Here is a 21,861-nt window from a genome sequence, read left to right as displayed (position 1 = left end):
TCTGAACTGGGCTGTTCCCCATTATTCACATGGCAGTGAGTGGGACCAAAGGTGCAAGAAGGAAAATTAACTATTCTATAGGATTAGTAAGTGAAATTCCCTGGTCGGTGGGACCTTTTATTACAGGTAAAAATGTCTTCATGCCCAAGAAATGGGGGCTGAAGTGGCAAATAGGACAGCTTATTTGTCTAAAGGTGCCCGTCATCCTGGGCAGAATTACTGCCATGCCCCGTCAAAGACGTGGCAGAAGTTAATATACTGAAAACTGCCCGAAACACGTCAAATCTGCCAAATAATTACTATCCGTTGAGTGTCACAGAAACTCCTCCCCGACTTCATTCTGGTAGGTATTCCAGAGGTAAGACAAGTCATGAAATCCTGAACGCAGCCCCCAGGAGGGGAGAATGTTGTAAAAGGAAAATCTGCAGAGTTGTGCGGGGCGATGCACGCGGCCGCAGAGTGCGTTAGCGGCACAAGCCCCCGCTTACACTTCCCAAACTATCTGGCCCATCAGGTCTGCAGTGATTACAAGCCCATCTTCTGAGCCGGATATTATTCTTCATTAATCCAAGGTTACTTTCTAACCCTGCATCCATAATCCCTTTTCTATTTCACATCTTATCATATAATTCTGCCGGTGTGACCTTTCCATGCGTCATGGCGAGGTACTGGTGACAGTTTCTGGAAATTCCCAAAACGTCCGTCATCAAAGAGGCAATGCCACCGCTGTACGTTTAATCTTCTCTCTTCGTTTTAATTGTTATCTCTGTATTTAAATGAATGGGGATATCCATTTAAAAAGTGTTTTGGCCGTATACTCCAGAGAAAAGATTTAACTGGTCTATCCCGAATTTTCCAAGAGAGTAATTATCCCTGACATCCAGAGACTGGGTTTAATTTTTCTGTTACATAACTGTGAGATATTCAACTGTCCTCTACTTTATCTTTAAAGACAGAACTTGGCCTAGTCACGACGGGATGCCAAACACGCGATCTAGTAAGGTGACCAGCCACGGTGAGCCTATGCCATTGCGCCATCTAGTGGTTAGAACACCTACTTTCTAATAGCAAAGACCTTTGTTATCATATCCAGCACGACACTGCAATCGGTTGGGTATTTTATTATGCTTGGTAGTACATTTGAAAGCAGTCTGAAAGGTGTACATCAGAATAAGCGAGGAGGGGGAGCCCTGCTGGATCATGAACGAGTCCTGCACATTAATTTGTTAGTTATCATATGTATTTATGATCACAGTCTTAAAGATGCAGCATGTTCAGTTGCAGGCAATTTGGGTTTCCACAAGCGGCCTCGTGTCGTCCTTCTCCAGCAAAGAAAAACAGACTGAAAATGTGGTCAAAGACTTATTTTTATTCGATTTGATTATTGTGAACATTGCGTGGTTGAACTAATCGATTTTTAAAAAACACAACATGTAAATTAAACTTCAAACAGCATCAAAATGGTTTATCACTACAATTAATATTCTTGCGTATCGTTCTTAACGTCCTCCTGAGAATGCATCAGAATATCATGTGATTCGCGGATCGCTTCTTACACAGATTCTAGCTACTAGATATAAGTTTTGGCGGCAGAACGGTAAGAGAAATAAGTAAAAATACAAAAAACATGGGACAGAAATCAAGGCATTATGTAGGAATATGTCATCCACTAGATAAATCAGAGCGAATAACGAAAATTAACATTAAAGCTGATGGGAAAAAACCTTTAGCGCAAAACTGACCGCTTATTAAATCGTCCACTTTGATTTTTTGTTACTGGATTTCAGGACATAAAGAAAAAAAGGTTAATGCTGAAGGAGGCTGAACTGTGCTTCAAATCCCGATTATAAGGTATTACTGGGGTACTTACACCATGTGAAGGGGAGACGCACGTAGTTATAAACACGTCTGGGGAAAAGTTTACGTTCAAGCCGCCTCACCGAGCGTCGCGTGCAGCTGAGGCGAAAACAGAACTCTAATAATAACCCGGGCCACCTGGTGCTCTTCTGCAAATAAGCACTGTGATGGATGGTAAGTAAAGGCAAAGTAAATATAAGCAAAATATAAAATGCAGGCACAAACCACTGACTCACCTAATGGGCCAGTGTGTGCAAGGGCGCTTCGGACAGCTGACTGGACGGGCCGTTCGTGACGGACTGCTGGATGGAATTGCCGTAAGAACTTGTTTACAAGCGCAACTGGCGTTTGTGTTAATGGGGATTCTCTCGCGCCGGAAGGACTGGGCCCATTTGAACTTGAGAATCTGGGTTCTGTTTCTAATACGCGGAGGTGATTTAAGACTCTATCCAACGTCCGACCACATACTGAGTTTACGATTGGGGGGGCTTGAACATAGGGTACAAAGTAGAGGAACACCCTGGGTGAGATGCTTCTCCACTGTAGGTAACACACGTAGGACAATTTGGAGATACCATTTTACTTACCCGCATCTTGCGTCGTTGGTTATGCGGTATTCATGCGATAATGTATGTATGAAGTACTTGTGTAATTATGCAAAACAATAAGTTCCAGCAACATCACTGACACATAGCGTGTTCAAACACAGTTTGTTAGTTTGTTAGCTTCTCTTCCATGTATCTAAAATATACATAAACAAACTATTAAAAATCCCAAACATTTTATACCCTGCACCCTTGACATTTAATGTAGCACATTTCAGCACCAACACAGTAAGAGGCCAAATTATTCAATTCCAATAGGGTTTAATTCAACATTTAGTATAAGTACACAACACTCGGATTCATATTTTACCAGAAAATATCTATGTCTGGAAGACAGAACTTTTATTAGTCACGCCATAATAGACATTAAAAGTTTTAATATAAAGTATCTTCAAGCCATTAGGAAGCTCATTAACTATGTATATTGTTCTTGAGTCCAGAGCCATGCTGGGCCTGAGGCCTGAGGAGATCTTCTGAGAACATTCACACTACTTTAGTAACTAACATCTCATGGGCGTTGGGCACGGTGACCGCACTTCCTGTGGAAAATATATAAGGAACAGGTATAAGGTAAACATTACAGTAGTAACCGGCTTCATATGCTTCTTTAATAGTTAACATAGTGAGGGACAAGAATAGTTAGAACCAACACTATACTGTCAAACAGCAGTACCATATCCTAGCCATTAAAAACGTGAGCAGTTGGGGGGGGGCAGCTGCCGTCCTCAGGACCCCCACGGCACAAACACTTCACCCGTCATTTGAAGTTCACATTCTGCCCTCCGCCGTAAGATGCGCGGGGCAGCTGCTGAGGGGCTCACAGGGGAACAGTGAGGGCATTTACCGGGGGTTTGGAGGAAGACCAGGAGGAAGACGACGTCTGGGTATGTGCTCCAGAGACGTGCACCTCCCCATGAAAACAAAAAAATCACATTTCTCAGCTTCTGAGGAGAGAGTCCAAGACCGATAGGTGGCCCTGTAAGGCTGAGGTCCATTATAAACTTTGCTAAAATGTGGTCCAGTTCATTTTTTTGTCTTATTTTGCTTCCAACACTGAGGGTGAGAGCTTGACTGTCTTGATAGTCTTGTGGGGGGGAGGGCACTTCCTGCCCCCCCGACCCCAGATCCCTTCTCTTTCAGCGGAACGAAACTCCTCACTTGCACCTCAGTGTTCCAAAGCTTCTTTTCCAACACTCACAAAGACATGCAGTACAGAGCAGGTCCAATCCTCAGGTTAGGTTACACATTTATATAGATTTATACACTTACACTTACACACACACACACATATAAATTTATATAATTTCAGAAATGCTAATCTGTTTTGTTGGTTTATTTATTTACGGTACGTAGTAAAGCCTCATATGACACATATACCCCACTTTTTTTTTTTTTTTTTTTAAAAAAAAACAAGTCTCTTAAAAATCCCTTAATAAAAATAAGTTCTATTTGTTTTATTTTACAATATATTTCTTTGGCCCTCAAGCCTTGTCCTTCCTCTGACCCCTGGGGGTTTACAGCAGGCACTTTGTGCAGCCGCATTCCACAGGGGATTCCAGCTCCTCGGAGAACGAGGAGCCGTCGCTGCACTTGAAGACTACTTTCCGCCGGCGGATCTTGACGGGGGCGCAGCACAGCCCACCCTGGCAGGCCCGGGAGCATTCCACACGGGGAACCTTGCTGGTGGAGGTGCAGGTCTTGTGGCCCATGTGTCGCTTCAGCACGTCCCGGAACATGTCGCCCTGACAGGCCAGCTCTGAGGGGGAGTAGGGTGGAGGGGGTCATGTGGGGTGGATACGTGATCTCTGCAGATGCCCAAAGTTTCACTTATGAACCTTGTAATCCTAAAATTAAGCACTGCATTGGCCCTAACCCCCTAGACATAACTATATGAAACATTTACGATTGGTTAATTGGTTATAATAAACTAGGCTCAGTTGTGGGAGAATCCCCGTTGGTCACATTCATTCAAACAGCTCAAGGTTTGTATTCATTGATTCAGTTTGTTTACTGGAGCAATTAAGTACTTTGCCCAAAGGTACAAACCAGGCCCTCTAGGGATGCCATGCAGGAAGTGAGTTATGCATCCTTAATATCTGTCAGCAACTGGCAGCTTGTTCAGGTCGACCGTGGGTGTGACCATGCACGTCTGCCAACACAGTGATGCTGTGAATCCTCAGCAAAATCTCACCTGTCTCGCAGGTGGGGCCCGTGTAGCCCGACTGACAGCGGCACGTCGGTTCACCGCCATCCATTAGCTGACACTCGCCATGCCCACACTGGCGCCCCCTACAGGCTGGAGGCTCCTCCCTGCGATCACAGTATTGGCCGGAGTAGCCCTCGGAGCATTTGCAGCTGTAGGAGGAGCCTTTGGGCACACAGGAACCGTGTACGCACCTGGAGCAGGGGAACCAGAGAAAGAAGGTAAGTAAAGAGAAAAGGACAGGATGCAAGGAGAGACAGTGGCAGTGAGCAGAGAGAGAGACAGACAGTGGGTAAAGAGAGTGACATTGTGTAAAGAGTGACATAAAGACAACGAGGAGAGAGAATGGGGAAGAGGGTGAGACAGACAATGGGTAAAGAGAGACAGTCAGAGTGCAAAAATACAGAGTGTGTAAAGAGCAAGTGCCTAGATAGAGTAGGTAGAGTGAGAGTGTGAGTAAAAGAGACAGTGGGATGAGAGAGAGAGGAGGAAGAATGCTGCTGTATGCAGTTAGCAAGCACAGCCTAATAATATCTAAGAGTTAGCATAACAGCATGACATGATTTTTAGTTGTGTTACAGACGCTGCTATTAACTGTCTCTGATTAGCAGCGTGAGCTAACATAAAACAGTGTATGTGGCACATCTGTGCTAACAGTACTGCGTCTGCTACCTGCTGGTCTGACAGGGACTGGGCGCACTGTTGTGGTCGCAGAGTAGTCCGCCACGGCCAGCCGGGCACTCGCAGGTCACCCCGGTGTCACCCCGCTGACGACAGGTCCCCTGCCCGCACACGCCGCATAAGTGGCAGCCTGACTGCACATCCTGCTTCCCCCGGCGGCCGGCACCCAGGTCCTGCAGCTCGCCGTTCACTCTCACGTCCAGGATGCAGCCTCTGAAGGCGTGGGAGCCACTCTGCCGCAGAGCTGAAGCCCCCACCATTGGTGGCGTACCTGGGGGAGACACACAGATTTAGCAAGTCAGCAACGGGCTGGGGGGGGCGTTTTACAGGGTACGTGCACGCACACATTCAGATCTCACCTCCGACATACAGGTGCGTGCTGTGGTCGATCGAGGGCTGTCGCGACAGCTTCCCCAGGCTCTTGGGGGCGCCGTTGTCCACCACCAGAACCAAGGTGTGGTTCTGCATGAGAAGCTCCACTGTGTGGAGGAGGCTGTCGTTTACAGACTCGTCACTGAAAGACGGAGCGGGGAAAGGTGGGTAGGACGGAAAGACGTGAAGAGAAGGAAGAGAGGCAGAGGAAAAGAGAGACATACAGGGGAGAAAACAGTGGGAAGGGGGAGAGAGAGATGAAAGAACAGAGGAAAAGATAAATGAAGAGACATGAAAATAAGGAAAGGGAGGGAAGCAAGAAAAAGGAAAAGAGACAAAAACACAGGAACAGAGAGACAATGGGAGAGAGACAGAGAAAGATAAAAAGACAGAGGAAAAGAGAGAAACAGAGTGGGAAAGAGATAAGACACAGGAAAAAAGGGGAAAAAGAGCAGAGCAGGAAAGACAAAAAGAGTTAGAAAGAGAGAGAAAAAGACAGAAAAAAGGGAAAAGAGACAAGAGAAACAGAGGGGAAGAGTGCAAATGAAAGAGAACAAAGGAAAGACAGAGAGGGAAAGATAGGCAGGAGTGACAGAAAAATAGATGGGGAGAGAGAGAAAGATAGACAAAGAGAAAGAGAGATTATTTATCATATAAACAGATACAGATAATGCAGCTTCTGGACTTACTGTCTTATGTTCCTGTTTTTGTGGAGCCATTCATGCTAAAGTCATCATATTGAACATCAATATCAATATTAAAGCCCCCCCAGTGATCTGGGGAGGACAGGGGGAGAGGGCTCAGCATCTCAAACTTCACTTAGGACCCCAGAAGGCACCCTAACCCTAGCATGCTGAAGCCCCGCGGACGACAGAGGCATGCTAACATGGTCAGAGGTCCCCTGTTTTCTATGATGATGATAGTTGTGAACACCACACATACAGTGTCACATGCTCACTGATACACGCTGCTTTTACTTACATGGCCAGTTGTCCCATTTCCCTAAGTTTCCCCAACAGAAGATGGGCAAGCCAGCTGGGTATGGATTTCACACCCCCTTTGGTTTGCCCCCCCTCCCCATCCTAATCTACATTTCCTGTGTTACCTCAGTTCAATTTCCAAAAAAAAGGCTGGTATCAGAATTTGGAACCATGATGCGAGTGATGGGACACTGGCAAAGAAAAACACTTTACACAGTTTCACTCCCAGTCCTGCAAGGCACTCAGCTGACAGTAGGTGGTGCTGTAGAGCAATGAGACACAGGGGACCCCAGCCGGGTCTAACATAACTACAGAAAACAAGCCCATCTGATCTCTTTAAGACCCATTAACAAACTCTAAATACATGGACATTTGGCCACCATTTACAGTTTTATTTATTTCGTAGGCACTTCGTATCCAGAGCAATGTACATTTTCCTGTTGGAACAATAGAGGGTTAAGGGCCTTGCTCATGGGCCCAATGGTGAAATCACTCTGCTGACCCTGGGATTTGAACTGGCAAGTCTCAGAACACAGACTCAACATCCTCACTCGCTGTTTGTTGACAGCTGCAGCTCTCTGCTCTACTGCTGAAACCGAACTTAACCGGCATGGCCAACAGATGGCACTGTAACAACATCACTGCCATACTATGGGTGTAACTGAGCTCAGGGCACTGACAACAGAACATGCAAACAGGCCTGGGAGTATAAATAGAGATTACCACTGCTGTGAATCTAAAACCCCGAAAACGTTGTTCGTACACAGAAATGCTTCACATTTGGTCACAGGGAGGAAGTTGGCCCTTTTCTGTTTGTAGATAAACAATCTAGCTCCTGCCCACAGTTTATAAAGGCTCAAGCTAAACAAAGACCCAGAGCAGATGAAAGCGTGGTTTGCATTACAGTGTCTGCAACTTTATCCCGATGCCGAGGCGGGATTCCGCAGCCAGGACGAGGGTCCGTCTGGGCCGGCTTCTTCATGTAATGTGTGAATAGTGTATGTAAAGCGTGTCTCCCTGTTTGACGGATGCTTGTTAGTGCAAATCAAATCCTGAGAGATGAGGGCAATGTGTTTCAAAATGAGATAAGGTGTCTCTAAGGGGAAAAGAAGGTGGAGTCAGGCTTTACTCTGTGATGCTAAAACTTCCCATGAGCTCATGCTGGGGATACAGGGGCCAATGTGCTGCACAGCTCGTCGTCTCACCACTAGAGGGCAGCAGATGCCCAGTCCAACATGACAGTGTCTTTCCCAACAGTTGGACTTCCTGCCAATACTGGGCTTTGTCTATATTTTGACAGGCGGGAAGTTTCTACAGGCCAAGATATATTTTTTGGTGGGTAGGGGAGGGGTGGTGTCTTTGATCTTTAAAGTGGTCCATTACGGAATTCAACAAAAATAAACACGAAGCCGTTGAAGGTCTTGGCGGCCTCAGGTCCCCTCGCTCTGGCGGAAGGCAATTTCCCCTTAGCGGGGAGTGAAAACCACGCTGTAAATGACACATACACAAACTTCAGAACAATTACCGGCACCTTTATCTGCTGGACCTATCTGCAGCAGCAACCCCGCGGACATGTTTACATTTCTGAACCCAATTACCCGGCACTATCGTGGAACACCATCGCGCTCTTTCCAGGCGGCCCTGCCAGAGTGGCTGGAGACGGGCAGTGCCGTGACCGAAAGCCTCTGTAAGCCGAATGTGCTCAGAAGAGAGTGGCCCTCTCTGTGGTGTCTGGGGCTGAGGCCTAGCGGGGCCTCCTGGAGCCTGGGGGCACGGTGAGGTATGTGAGGATCTCTGGATATCACAGCGTATGGGGATCCCAAGGCAGCGTGAGACCTGGAGGTCGGAGCTAAACTCCACCACCGCAGCCATTCTCCTTCTGCGTGGGGTGAGACTTTGGCCACGTCTGGCTGGGGTGGCAGCGGGCCTGTAAATTGTCACTTTGATCCGCACGAGCTGGCGGCTGTTTACGCTGCCTGGTCTTTGGGCCTGGCTTTAAGGTGGAGCCCCTCTTTAAGCCTGCGCCTTTGACAGTGTGATTTCACATGGGCTCCCTGCCTCCCTTAATAATTTAGCTCAGCTGCCAGTATTTCAGACCCCATGGTGCTGACCCACGTTTCAAAAGGGGGGAGGTTGTTTCACCATCAATTTTTGGAGGGTGTGGGTACTGACTGCCGGCCTCCTGTTCCTCTGGCCTGCTTCCAACGTTGTTCCTTAAACTAATAAAGGGCTCCGAGTGACATTTTGGGGAAGGGTCATGGCCCCACCAGGCCCGTGCAGGTGGGGGTTCATCTCACCTTAATCATGCGTCTTTGATGGAACCCCCACGACCCACTGGCCCCTGACTGCCCTCCTTCCAAGCCTGCACCTGTAAGGACACTGGCCTCCCTCACAGAGACCGGTCTGTCCTTGTTCTTTTGCCCTGCCTCTGTACCTCCTGAAGAACCCTTCCAGGTGCTGGGTGGTTGTGCTACAGTGGCAGTGATAACACCCCCTGGGATGCAGGATCTGCTCCACACAGTTTTTCCTGCTTTTTCCCCAAGCCTGAAGGAGCACTCAGAGGAGGCCACTCAGCTCTACCTTGAAGGCTAATAGGTGGTACACAGCGGGGTCTCAGATCGAATGCCATTTTAGAGCTGCAAAAGGCAGCAAGAGGCCTGCTCTTCTTCTGCCAGAATCAGCACTATACACAAACTCTGCGCGAACTGCTAACTCCAGGCCGACCTCTAACTGATGGCTAACTGTTAACTCCAGGCCGACCTCTAACTGAGCGCTAAATGCTAACTCCAGGTTAACCTCTGACTGAGCGCTAACTGCTAACTCCAGGCTAACCTCTAACTGCTAACTCCATGCTAACCTCCAACTGAGCACTAGCAGCTAACTCCTCCATGACCTTCATCAGCATAACGCAGCAGGACAGCCCCCCTGCCCCCCCCCCCCCCACCACCACCACTACCCCACGGCCGCGATGGGACCGCGCCCTGCCAAAAGGCCTGCGGCGTGATGTCAGGCTGAGGAGACAGGGAAGCAAATGAGCCAAGCCAGACCGAATTACAGAGAAACAAGGGAAGAGCTAGCAGCAGAGTTTAAACACATCAGCCTCATGTTCAGCGTAAGACAGGCAAAACGTGAGCTTCTGACATAAACAGTGACTCCAACATGGTGGATAGGAGCCCTATATTGCACCGATCGGGCACTTCGGGATATAAGGACAGCACGCTGGGAAAAGCGTGTGTGTACTAACCTGTACACAGTTGTGGGCGGATAGCCAGAGATGTAGTACACGAGGCGTACGTGGCCCTGGTACAGCTCCAGAGCCAGAGGGTCCTGGTCCGCTTTGTACAGCAGGATGGCGTTGTCTGTGTCCGTGACGACCTGTGAGAGGACGGGGGCAGCAGTCAGGGTGCGTCTGTCTGCGGGTCCTGGACTCACATGCAGGGCACCAACAAAACGTGCAATGACGGGGACTCTTAACTAGGCTGGTCACATGCAGCGGGGCCTGGCGCTGAAAATAGGGGCTTTTAAATGACTGGGGTCGCCGCTGAGAGGGGCTCTATCAAGGAGGTGTCAGCCCTGGGTGGGGCTGCCCCACAGTCACCAGGATAACGCCACTCTCGATGAGGAAAGAAGATGTCAGCGCTTGGCAGTAAGAAACGACTCGGAGATCCTCCCCGGAGAATGATAAGGTGACGGTTGACTCTGCATCCCCCAGCACTGTCAGTGGGGGGGCGCAGTTCTCGCCTAAACCGAGACCGACCAGACTGAGACACCCGAGGCTTCAGATTGTGGCTAAGCTACCTGCCTCTGCCTTAAATGAATGAGCTCTGGATGCAATAGAGATCATCTCGAGTCATTTCTCAGCGGCTGTAGTGATAATGACTCGTGCCACACTTCATTAGCATAACAAGTGTCTCTGTGGATGGACTGCTTGCTCCAGTGGGACAAAAGGTGACATTCTAATAATGTCAGGCCATGTGATTGCAGACTTTTACCCATGTGCCCTGCCCCCTTGCTGTCTCCCCTCTTCCTGTTCGCACTTCCTGCCTTATGTGACGCGGTGTGGAGGCGGGGCACTACCTGGAGCGAGATCTGAGCAGTAGGGCGGGGCTTGGCACCCGGCAGCTCCACGTAGGCGTCCCTGCCCAGGAAGTGCACGGCGGCCATCTTGCGACACTTGCTGCCGAAGAATCCGGGAAGGCAGCGGCATAAGGGCTCCTCAGCGACCAGCAGGCACGGCGCCCCATTCTGGCAGTCTAATTGGTCACATGGGCTGGTCTGCAGGAGGATCATGGGAGGTGGGACCTCACAGAATAGCCCGCTGGGGACAAACAGAATGAGCGCTCGGGGTTAGCATTAACGTTAGCCTTCGCCTTCCGGCACTGCAACTTATGAAACCCTGATTCACTGTTTGGGTCGCTGTAGAACCGGCTCCTAAAGCCAGACTGTGCTTTGATGTGTTTGTGATGCAGATTTCCAGGCGTCACCAGTATGGCGCACGGCACTGGTGCATGTGGAGGACGGGCAGGCATCTGAGAGCCCAGAGAACGGCGCTGTGATCGTATTTCTGCCAGGGTCACAAGGTGAGCCCCCCCCCAGCTCCACCCCCAGCCCTCACTCAGCACCCCCACCCAGGGCCGCCCCCATCCTGCCGCCTGTCTCACACACTTACCAATAAAGAATTGCATTCTTTTCCTGCATGACTTCCTTGGGCCGCCTCTGGCGCCTTATGTGTGTGTGTGTGTGTGTGTGTGTGTGTGTGTGTGCGTGTGCGTTGTGGGGGGGGGGGGGGGGCAGGGGAGCTGTCACAGAAGGACGACCCTGCTTCTGTTGGGATCCGCCCCTGGTTCTCCTGTGCACTGGTGCTCTGCCAGGGTCTCACTGCACACTGCTCTGCCAGGGTCTCACTGCACACTGCTCTGTCAGGGTCTCACTGCACACTTCTCCACCAGGACTGAGGAATCTGTGTCATCCTACAGGGCCCTAAACATAGAGCGGAGGGCCATGGCGGCGGGGGGGGGGGGGGGGGGTGCATACCCACCTGAAGTCCTCCTTACAGATGCAGGTGTAGCCGTTGACGGCGTCGACACACTGCGCCCCGTGCTGACACTTATTCTCCAGGCAGTCGTTGTAGTCCTGCTCGCAGGTCTGACCCACGTAGCCCGGGGGACACTCACACCTAGGGAGCACGTGCAGAGCCTCAGCTGCTGCCTGGTGACATGGCAAAGCCCCGCGGGCAACCTGGCGGGAGGCTGGGAGCGCTGACCTGTAGCCTTTGGCGAGGGTGATGCATTTGGCGTCGTGCTGACAGGGGTCAAACCCGGGGGCGCAATGATCGATGACCTCATCACACAGGTCACCTGCAGGGACACGCACACAGTGAGACGTGGGGGTGCTGATTGTTTCAGAAAGACCCAACCGACTTTTCCTCTGACTCTGAGAAAGTGCGCAGGGGTGGTGGTGGGGGGGGGGTTGGAGAATACTTTTCAAAGCCCAGATGTCACACACATTCATTCATGATTAATATGACTCAGCAAAGGTCGTACATCACACATGTCCACTTAAGTTCTGGTTCGAGTTTCTCCACATAAGAAATGTTTCCTTAAATCTGTCTCATGGAGCTTCAAAAGAGTGTGATACATCCCTCTGCAGAATATACACCCGCTACAGTCCCGCATGTCATCGCTTTACCTTTTGTTTCCATTACCAGCACCATGGTAACCAGTACATCATAATGAGGTTACCAGTACCATGGTAACCTTCTGGTGAAAGGTGTGCATGTTGCCCTGATTCTGCTGCTCCTTAACAACGGACTTCAAGGGCCTACAAGCGACATGAAGCCCGAAGAGAACAGCCGGCCTTAACTTGACAGCTGCTGACCGTAACATAACCAGTCTGACACTCAGTGATGATCCAGCTGGAATTATGACACATTTCACACAAAACAGGGAGGTATCATATGGCTTCTCTGTCTTTGAATTACCAAGTAATTAACACCCTACATTGCTCAGCGGCCACTGGGCCCCGCCCCCTTGGCTCAGACCCTGCCCCTATGACTCCACCCCCTGCTGGTCAGACTCCACCCCTTGACGTGACATCATCAGCAAGGGCTCCTCCCAGTGCCCAGGCAGACTCCCTGTCTCGATGTAACTAATAACAGGGTATGTATCCGGCAGCAACAGGAGGCCCTACGAGGCAGCTGTGACAGTGGGACAAAAGCCAGAGTCCGTTTCGGGACGGTTCTTTAAACATAAAAAGTGCCCAGTAAGCGTTTGTGTCAAGCTCCTTACCCCCCAGCAACACCAAGTCCTGTAATTACTGCCAAAATGGGCTTCCACAGCCCCGCCCATCCTCAGGGTCACAGCAGACCATTGAATCTGCACCACAAGCTGGCTGGTGCTGTCTGAACTGGTCCGCGAACCCGGTGTGGATCCCGAATGGGCCCTACCTGCATAGTTGGGGGGGCAAACGCAGGTGTAGTTGTCGATGCCATCCACGCAGGTGGAGTTGTTCTCGCAGTCATTGTCCTCACAGTCGTCGGGATTGACCTCACAGCGCTGGCCCTCGAACCCAGGCGGGCACACGCAGCTACACGGAGTGAGAGAGTGAGAGAGAGGGTTAGGGTGTGACAGGAAACTGCAGTACTCTCACTGCCTATGGGACAGCTGAGTCTCAGGGAAAAGGAGCAACACCCATCCTAGGTTGGTGCAACTGGGAGGAAGAGGATGAATGTAACTGGAGGTAAGGGCACAGCAAGACTGGTTATCTCATAAACGTAAGACTGTTCGTCCGTGGTCCTACCTGAACTGGTCGTCCTGGCCTGGCTTCACGTGGCAGGTCCCGCCACTGAGGCAGGGGAAGCTGATGCAGGCGTTGATGGCTACCTCACAGTTACGGCCCTGTGCAGTGAGGGGGGGGGGTCAGAGTGGGTGGGCGGGGCCTTAGATATGTGTACCAGCGTCTCTTCCCATCACACGCCACTGTCTGTATTGCCAACTCTGTTTCCTTCAAGTCACTGCTGTCAAACTGCATTACTGTCTCACTCGGCCTGCCGCTTGGTGACCTGAGATTGATTTCTAGCACGACTTTGGCTACATTTACGTGCTGTGATCAGAGTCCCCCCTGCACCCTCTACACAAACCCTTTTCACACATTTTAATAAGTCTGGGGTCACTGCTGGCTAAGAAGGGCATCACGCACACACACACACACACACGTTTGTATTCATATCTTTGTAGGGACTCTCCATTCATTTCTATGGGAAAAACCCTAATCCCAGCACCGACAACTTTAACTCCGAACCCAGCGCTAACCTCAACCAAAAGTAACCAAACAAAATGCAGCATTTTTGGCATTTTTAGTTTTCTGACTGCATAGATTTTTATAGAATTGAGTTTCCCCTTGTGGGGACCGTAAAGGTAGCCCCAAAACGTCAGAATAACAGGTTTTTATGACATTGTGGGGACATTTGGTGTATACATGCTCATTCACACATACACGTCCCCCTGACTTTCACTTTTACACTTTCCAAGGACACTAACCCAATTCCACAAAACTGAGAAGTGGATCAAAAAGAATGACAATTGGAAAGTTTTGGCACTTTTAAGTATAAAGGATCTTTGCTTTGTTTTTCAAAAAATTACTCTCTGAGTTGGGTTTTCTTCACCACATTCTCAAAGTCACCCCCCCCCCCAAACAAGGGTTTAGTCTAATTAAAAAGGGTGCTCACAGCTCCAGTGTCTCCAGCAGGCCAGAGGTTAAGCCCTGGCTCTTATGCGAGGAGCTGCTGACAGTAACCCCACACCCAGATGATGGGCTGGGGGTCAGAGGTCAAGTGGGTGCTGTTTAAATGGACTGCCGCTCCTGTTCATTGACGCCAGCTCCTTACTTTTCCTATTTGGTGGGGAGTCGTCGCGGCAATGATCCCCCTCGTAGGACAGCCGGCTTCCTGTCTACCGGCTCATTGCTTATGGAGAGCTGAATGATCGGTTGTATGAAAGTAGACCTGTCAGCTGCGACCGGCCCACTGCCCTCATCTGAGACCATTTATCAGGGTTACAGCTTCATTCCAATCCAAAGCTACACGGAGTTTCCCCAATCAGGAAGAAGACGGGCTCTCCGGACACCTCAGGGGGGCCATGGGTATGGCTCACCTTGTATCCAAAGGGGCAGGTGCACTGGTACGAGCCGGAGGGGTCGCCCACGCAGGTGCCATTGTGCTGACAGGGCAAGGCCAGGCAGGGGGAGCACTTGGACATCAGGTTCAAATCCACGGGGCCTGGGAGGGGGTAGATGTTGGTGAGAACGAGAGACAAAGATGTAGCGAGAAGAAGAGAGAATGAAAAAATGAGAGAGGGAGAAGGAACAAGAGTTCGAGAGGAGGAAAAGTATGTCAGTGCATCCCGCCGACTCCCACACATCCTGGTAAGTTCCCGCACATCCCACAGACTTCCACACATCCCGGTAAGTTCCCCCACATCCCACGGACTTCCACACATCCCGGCCATGGTCCCTTACATCCCGCCGACCCCCACACATCCCAGCAAGGTCCCCCACATCCCACAGACTTCCACACATCCCGGCAAGGTCCCCCACATCCCACAGACTTCCACACATCCCGGCAAGGTCCCCCACATCCCACAGACTTCCACACATCCCGGCAAGGTCCCCCACATCCCACAGACTTCCACACATCCCGGCCATGGTCCCTTACATCCTGCCGACTCCCACACATCCCGGCAAGGTCCCCCACATCCCATGGACTTCCACACATCCCGGCCATGGTCCCTTACATTCCTTCGACTCCCTTATATCCCGGTCTGCTACCCCACATCCTGCCACCTCCCCCGCTTCCCAGCCAGCTCCCCAAAATCCCATCCGATTCCCACATACTCCGGCCAGCTTCCCTACAAATTCCGCTAACTGCCTTACATCCCAGCCGGCTCCCCCAAATCCCATCCGATTCCCACACATCCTGGCCGGATCTGCTACATCTGCATCTCCACTGGCTTCCCTGCATCCTGGCAGTCTGTCCCACATGCCAGCGAGCCCCCATGCATCCTGACCCGCTCCCCCACACCCCAGCAACTCACCTTTGCACTGGAAGCGGTTGAGGGGGGTGGTGAGCAGAAGGCGGTCGGCCATGTCGGGGGGTCCGGTGCAGCGGGCGATGCCTGGCTCCTTGAAGCCTGCCTTGACCCACTGGGAGAGCCAGCGCAGGTCACAGTTACAGTACAGTGGGTTGGCGCCCAGGGCCCTGCAGGACAGGAGGGCCCATGGTCACACACTAACACACACAAGGCCCAATACCTCCCACTATGTCGCTACGTGGCTCACACATAAGATCCCTATTCTCCTATCAGGAGAATCAACTGGAGTCATTGTGACCGTCCCTGCAATTCGGAACAGTGGGGGTACTGTGCTGAAGCCGGACAGGGAAAAGGGGCGACGTTCCCATGTCATAAACGCTTTTTACGGGTAATGAGACTTTCAGGTTTGATATACAGTAAAACTCCTTAAACCTCGGCACATCAGAGCGACCCCTGTCTCTGAGCCCAACGGCTCCCCATTCACACTCACAAGTGGGATAAAGACGTCAAGTGGTTGAAGGCTCCCTCCGGGATGGTCGAAAGGTCGTTCCCATGGAGCGTTCTGAGGGGGTGGAAGAAAGCGCACACCAGTGGTCACCAACTCACAGGGACCCAGGGCGTCAAGCATTGTCACTGTCACCCGGCCCCCTGCCTGCATCTACATCTGGGGGGGGGGGGGTGCCCGCCCTCCAGGCACCTTCCCTCATCTTTCATCTGCCTGCAGACCTCCAGCGTGGAAGCCCCCCCCCCCCCTCCCCGCTCAGGGACCCACACCGCTGCAGAGCATGCTGGGAAGGCGTACGCCTGGCCCGGTCTGGAGGCTGGCCCAGAGGCACATCCTCCCAGCACCGGCCTTCGGAACGGGTGTCTCTCCACCGTTTTATTTATCTGTAGCAGATCCAGAATGTTCCACGGCCCAGAAGACAGATAGCCGGAAGGCTGTGAGGAAGAGTGGCTCATTCATCACAGGTCCCGTGGGGTGGGGGTTGGGGCGCACTTACAGGAGGCGTAGGGAGCGCAGTCCATCGAAGGCCTGCACCGGGATGCAGCGGATCTGGTTGTAGCTGAGGATGCTGGGGAAGGGGGGGGGGGGAGGGCAGCCATTACATGTCAGGAAACACTCACGCCCCACCCAAGGTGGCAGCCCCAGGTCGTCATGGCAACTTACAGCGTGGATAGCTGCGTCATGTTGCTGAAGGTTAGTGGGGCGAGCGAGCTGATGCTGTTGTTGCTCAGGTCTCTGCGAGAGAATGGGAAGCCTTCAGTCACATCACTGACAGGTGACCGCGGCATGACTGTGTCCTGATCACTTAAGGGTCTTCAGAGAAGGATAACAGCCCCCCGTGATTAGATATACGCGGCCTTTGGATTCATGGCCCAAGGAAACTGATGACAACTGCTCCTCGATTACATTCATAGCCTTCGGATCCAAATGGCTGCTCCCTGATCAGATTCCCATATTGTCTGTACTGTCTGGTGACTCTGTTTGCTCAGTGTGGCTGGTACCTACATGAGAGTCAGATGCTTGAGGCTCGACAGCTCCTTGGGCACTGAGGTCAACAGATTCCCTTCCAGGTATCTGAAAGGGCAGCACACACACACATAGACATACGCTCACTTCCTGTTTGCTGTCGTCCTCTGGGCTGCACTGCAGTAGCAGTATCACACAGCTGGCATATAATGCCACCACGAAAAAAATAAAAAACAGGTGAAATCCCACTGGACCCCATTGACACTGAGCATCTGGCAGTTCGTTCTTAAGGAGGAACATGTACTGTGTGTATAGAACATACTGTATGACTGCAGCACTAATGCAGAAAGAGGGATTCAATTCAAGACATAATTTTGCCTCTTTAAAGTCAAACCTCACCCCAGGAGGCCAGAAATACAAATGAAATATTAGGGAAGCAGCAATGTGGATGACAGTCATTGCACAGGGGCAGGGGGGGTATGGGGCGAGGGGAGACTCTGTTTTCCTACAGGGTCAGCAGAGGGCTCAAATACTCCCGTCAAATACAGAATTGGCTCATTTTCCCCAAAGAAACCAGCATTTAAGTGGCGTCACCAGCCTGTCCTGGTAACACTGCGCTCCCCTTCCCCGTCCTTCCTGCCTCCATACAGCCATAAATCCCCCCCCACCTCCCCCCAACGCCTTCCCCCATTCCTAATAAAAGCAGTAGAGGGTGGTCAGAAATATTTTATGAGTTAATTATAACTTCACTTTAACAGTCAATAATTATTTCATGCCTGTTTTTGCAGCTTTCTGCGGCCCCGGGGGCTGCTGGGATTTCAGGACGATGCTGCCATCGCTTTCTTTGGAAGGAGAGCCTCGGACTGCGCCGCTGGTAGGACCCCCCCCCCCCCCTCCAAGGTGCCGTTACGGCACTGGAGCAATACTGTGTGCGTGTGTGTGTGTGCGTGTGTGTGTGCGTGTGCGTGCGCACAGTCGGCTTGCTCACAGCTCCGTCGTGTCCTTGGGAATGCCCTTGGGCAGCGAGCGCAACGCCCTGTTACCGCAGCGCACCACTGTGTCCGAACATGCGCACGACTCTGGGCACCGCGGGGCCGGCTGGCAGCTGCTCTCCTCCGTACCTGCAGGGGGCAGTGCGGTGACAGTGGCAGAGACAGAAAGACGCATCAGCCGCAGTTTCCTCACAGTCTAGGCCTCCGAGGAGCATTAATAACATTGTAACGAACCACCCACATGACCACAGGGACCTGGACACTGGCGTTCCCAGCAGTGCCTCCCTGCAATTGGATGATAGATTTTCCAGAGTTATCAAGGCCTATTAGGTGGGTGGGAAGCAATCATCATAATAAAGATACAAATGTTGAAAATCATGTTGTAAATATTGTTGTTGGCTTGAGAGACCCCCCCCCCCCGCCTGCCCTCAAGCACACGTGGTGTCTGGCTGTGTCCTGCTTTAATCTACAGCCTTGGAGATGGTATCTACCAGAGCTCCAGAGATCACAAAGAAACAGCTCATTAAGGCCTTAATGGGAAGTCAGAGGTCCGGTCCAACAAAAACAGGCTGGGTCTGGACTAGCAGGACCAGGGCGTGTGTGTTTGGGGGGTAAGAGCTGTTTTCCTGTAAACCAAATTAGATTTCTGTTGTGATTTCCCCCCCCCCTGCCAGTTTCCTACATCTTTGGTGTAACTCAAGACGTCTATAAATAGTTTAAGTGCTGAGGGCGCGGCCACCGGGGGGCGTCTTCAGCACCACACACCCGTTTCGGGACGCCTCGGGCCCCGAGGGGGCACATGCCGCATCGTACTGCCTCCTTTCCCGGCCAGAGGAGGGCGGTCCAGACAGAGGCCAAACCACATTTCCTTTTCGGAGTAAAAATTTATGTGTAGCTGAAGGATTCCGGTTTCTCCCGGAGTCGCCAAGGAAACGGCCGTCTTTGCCATACAGCCCAGACGGAGTGGGATACGCATGAGGGAAGAGCCCCTGGACCCTGGAATGCACAGCACAAGACCGAGACCCAGGTGGATCCAATCCATTTGGGTTGAGATTAGAGACTGCTGCCGCGGAACACCAGCTAAAGTGTCATGGCCTTAAACGTCAGACCCAACCAGCTCCACCCATCTCCCCTCCCTGTCTTGGCAGAGGGTGAACACAGCCGGGGCCCAGGGAGCAGTGTGCGCGGTGGGGGGGCAGGCATACCGTCGCAGGTGAAGTCAGGTCCCGCCACGTCCTGGATGGGGATCTCCTTCAGGAAGGCAGGTTTCTGGCAACGAGGGTTTCCGCTTACCACCCGCGTCTTCTTCAGCCAGGCTCCGAGCCAGGCCAGGTGACAGTCACACACGTAGGGGTTGGACAGCAGGTTGCTGCGTGTGTGCAGTGGGGGGGGGGGGTTGGTTAAACAAGAGCACAGAGTGACCCGTTATCGCCACCTGCAGCCGCTATGTGACTTAGACTTCACCTGAATTTCTATTTTCCATTACGCAAATTACCCGGGAATCGTAACACTAATAGTACCAGCTTTTGCTGGAGTTTTTGTCACCAGGAGTGACCTCACCACCCCCCCCCGTCTTTCTGAAAGGATCAGCTTGTAGGCCCCTCCTGACCAGGACAGCTGGCCAGGCTGGTGAGGCTCCGATCTGAATGTTCATGGCCGTTATTCTCCGGACCCAGACTGTCAGTGCTAAACACAGCTTCCCACAAGAGCGGAAGCCTGGATAAATAATCATGGGGGCAGGTCCCACCCGGCCTGTGCCCATGCTGAGCACCGGAAGAGGAGGTGAAGGTGCCCCCCCCCCCCACATGGCTAACGTAGCAGCCTGGGTATCAGGACGCGGCGGCGTTCACGGTGCGGAGGATATTTTTAGCTGCTCGCCGCTGGAGCGGATTTGGCAGCTCTCGCCGCGGAATAATTAGAGATCTGTTATGCCATGAGAGGAGAGAGTGAAGGGGAACAACAGGAGAGAGAGGAGGAAAAAAGGAGAGGGGGAATGACAGGGGTGAGAGAAGAAAAGGAGGAGAGAGGGGAATGGCAGAGGAGAGGGGTGGAGAAAGGAGAGAAGGGGGAATGACAGGAGAAAGAGGGGATTGAGAGGAGAGAGGAGGAGGAGTAACAGAAGGAGCAAGATGAAAAAGAGGCAGAGAGGAGATAGATGAAATGGAGAAGGAAGTAGAAGAGAGGGATGTGAGGAGGAGGGAGAATTGCAGGTGAAAGAGAGGACGGAACAAAAAATGAAAACAGAAGAGAAATTAAGTGGTAGTGACAATGAGAGAGACAGTGAGCGAGACTAAAAGAGGCAGATGATGTCTTGGTCTCTGAACAACGTGCTCCTGGGACCTCAACCCCTCAGCACCCCCCCTCCCCCCCCCGTCCAGAGAGCTCTCGGGTGCTGCTGCGGATGGGCCGTACTCACATGGTGGAGAGCGAGTGCAGCGTGCCGAAGGCCCCCGGGGCCACGCTGGTGATGCGGTTGTCATACAGGGAGAGCAGACGCACGGAGCTCAGCCCTGTGAAGGTGCTGTTATCCACACAGCTAATCAGGTTACTCCTCAGCATCCTGGAAACACACATGGGACACCAGTTAACCAATAAGAGATGCTGCGTGCGCTAGGCAGCCTCCTGACTGGTGGAGCCCAAGGACAGCACTGGGACATAGTGAAATGGACATCTCTCTGGTCCTCAGCAGGTGATCAAGGACCTGGGCTGTAGGTTCAGACACCATCTGCTGCTCTGAGTGAAGCCTTAATTTTAATCCTTACACTGGTCACAGGGATCAGAATGAATCGATTAGGATAATGGAAAATAAATAATTACAATCATGGGTTATGGGACTAATGTCCTAGGAAGGGCTCAGGGGGGTGAAACTACATTGGGGTAACAGTGACGCCCCCTGTGGTAAAGTGCGCCCTCATCAGCTGCATCCTCAACAAGTGGGACAAATTGGGGGCGGGGGGGGGGGGGCTTTTGGAGGAGAGCATTGAGGGGCAGACAGATTGGAGAGGCCCCAGCCAAAAGCAATCACAGCTTATAACCCACTGTGCAAACTGGAGAATATAAACCAGACCGGAGAGCTCGGCATGCTGGGATGCCACTCGAACAAACTCAATCTGGCCATCTCTCCTGAGACTGGGGAAGGGGGGGGGGGTTGTGCTTGATTCTGTTTGCTGACTTCAACACGTTCCCCTCTCCAGGTTTGCTAATTACGGGCCGTTTCAGCTCTCTGAAGGCCTTCCCAGCCGTCTGAGGCTGTAAACGTCTTGTTTTCTTGTTTTTATATCTAACGAGCAGTATTCATTACCCATAAACCTGCAGTCTTTCTGTGTGGCTGATGTTGCCCTTGGATACTATGAGCCTGAATAAACTGCAGACTTTGCTGTCCAGTGTTTTGCTGTTCTGGGAGCGTTTAAGGTCAGTGTTTGCATGTGTGTTTGCACGTCTGTGCCTCACATTTGTCTCCACATGTGTCTCTCTGTAAGATGCACCAAACATACATAAAAGCACAGAATAAACAGGAAGCACACGTGACTGACCACTGTCCTTTAAAAAAGCCCATTCATGTTCCACCCTGTCCTCACCTGTCCTACTTATTCGCTTCCTTATTGCGCATGTCC

General features: G+C 51.6%; 1 protein-coding gene across 1 annotated transcript in view; it reads right to left on the bottom strand.

The window, feature by feature from the left end:
- Positions 1–2,703: 2,703 nt before the first annotated feature.
- Positions 2,704–21,861, bottom strand: part of slit3 (slit homolog 3 (Drosophila)) — a 40,416-nt gene continuing 21,258 nt past the window's right edge. Inside the window, exons 15-33 of the mRNA XM_049027738.1 lie at positions 20,664–20,807; positions 19,453–19,616; positions 18,244–18,376; positions 17,295–17,363; positions 16,953–17,024; positions 16,786–16,857; positions 16,275–16,346; positions 15,788–15,951; positions 14,849–14,973; positions 13,497–13,594; positions 13,144–13,283; positions 11,962–12,055; positions 11,737–11,874; positions 10,776–11,016; positions 9,943–10,073; positions 5,706–5,860; positions 5,338–5,617; positions 4,654–4,859; positions 2,704–4,218 (exon numbers count right to left, since the gene is read on the bottom strand). Of these exons, the coding sequence (XP_048883695.1) occupies positions 3,977–4,218; positions 4,654–4,859; positions 5,338–5,617; positions 5,706–5,860; positions 9,943–10,073; positions 10,776–11,016; positions 11,737–11,874; positions 11,962–12,055; positions 13,144–13,283; positions 13,497–13,594; positions 14,849–14,973; positions 15,788–15,951; positions 16,275–16,346; positions 16,786–16,857; positions 16,953–17,024; positions 17,295–17,363; positions 18,244–18,376; positions 19,453–19,616; positions 20,664–20,807 (2,740 nt within the window). The 3' untranslated portion in view covers positions 2,704–3,976. The remainder of the gene's footprint in view (positions 4,219–4,653; positions 4,860–5,337; positions 5,618–5,705; positions 5,861–9,942; positions 10,074–10,775; positions 11,017–11,736; positions 11,875–11,961; positions 12,056–13,143; positions 13,284–13,496; positions 13,595–14,848; positions 14,974–15,787; positions 15,952–16,274; positions 16,347–16,785; positions 16,858–16,952; positions 17,025–17,294; positions 17,364–18,243; positions 18,377–19,452; positions 19,617–20,663; positions 20,808–21,861) is intronic.

The sequence above is a fragment of the Brienomyrus brachyistius genome, chromosome 10 (genome assembly GCF_023856365.1).
Source record: "Brienomyrus brachyistius isolate T26 chromosome 10, BBRACH_0.4, whole genome shotgun sequence".
In the NCBI taxonomy this organism is placed as follows: domain Eukaryota; kingdom Metazoa; phylum Chordata; class Actinopteri; order Osteoglossiformes; family Mormyridae; genus Brienomyrus; species Brienomyrus brachyistius.
This window is presented reverse-complemented; position numbering and strand designations above follow the sequence as displayed.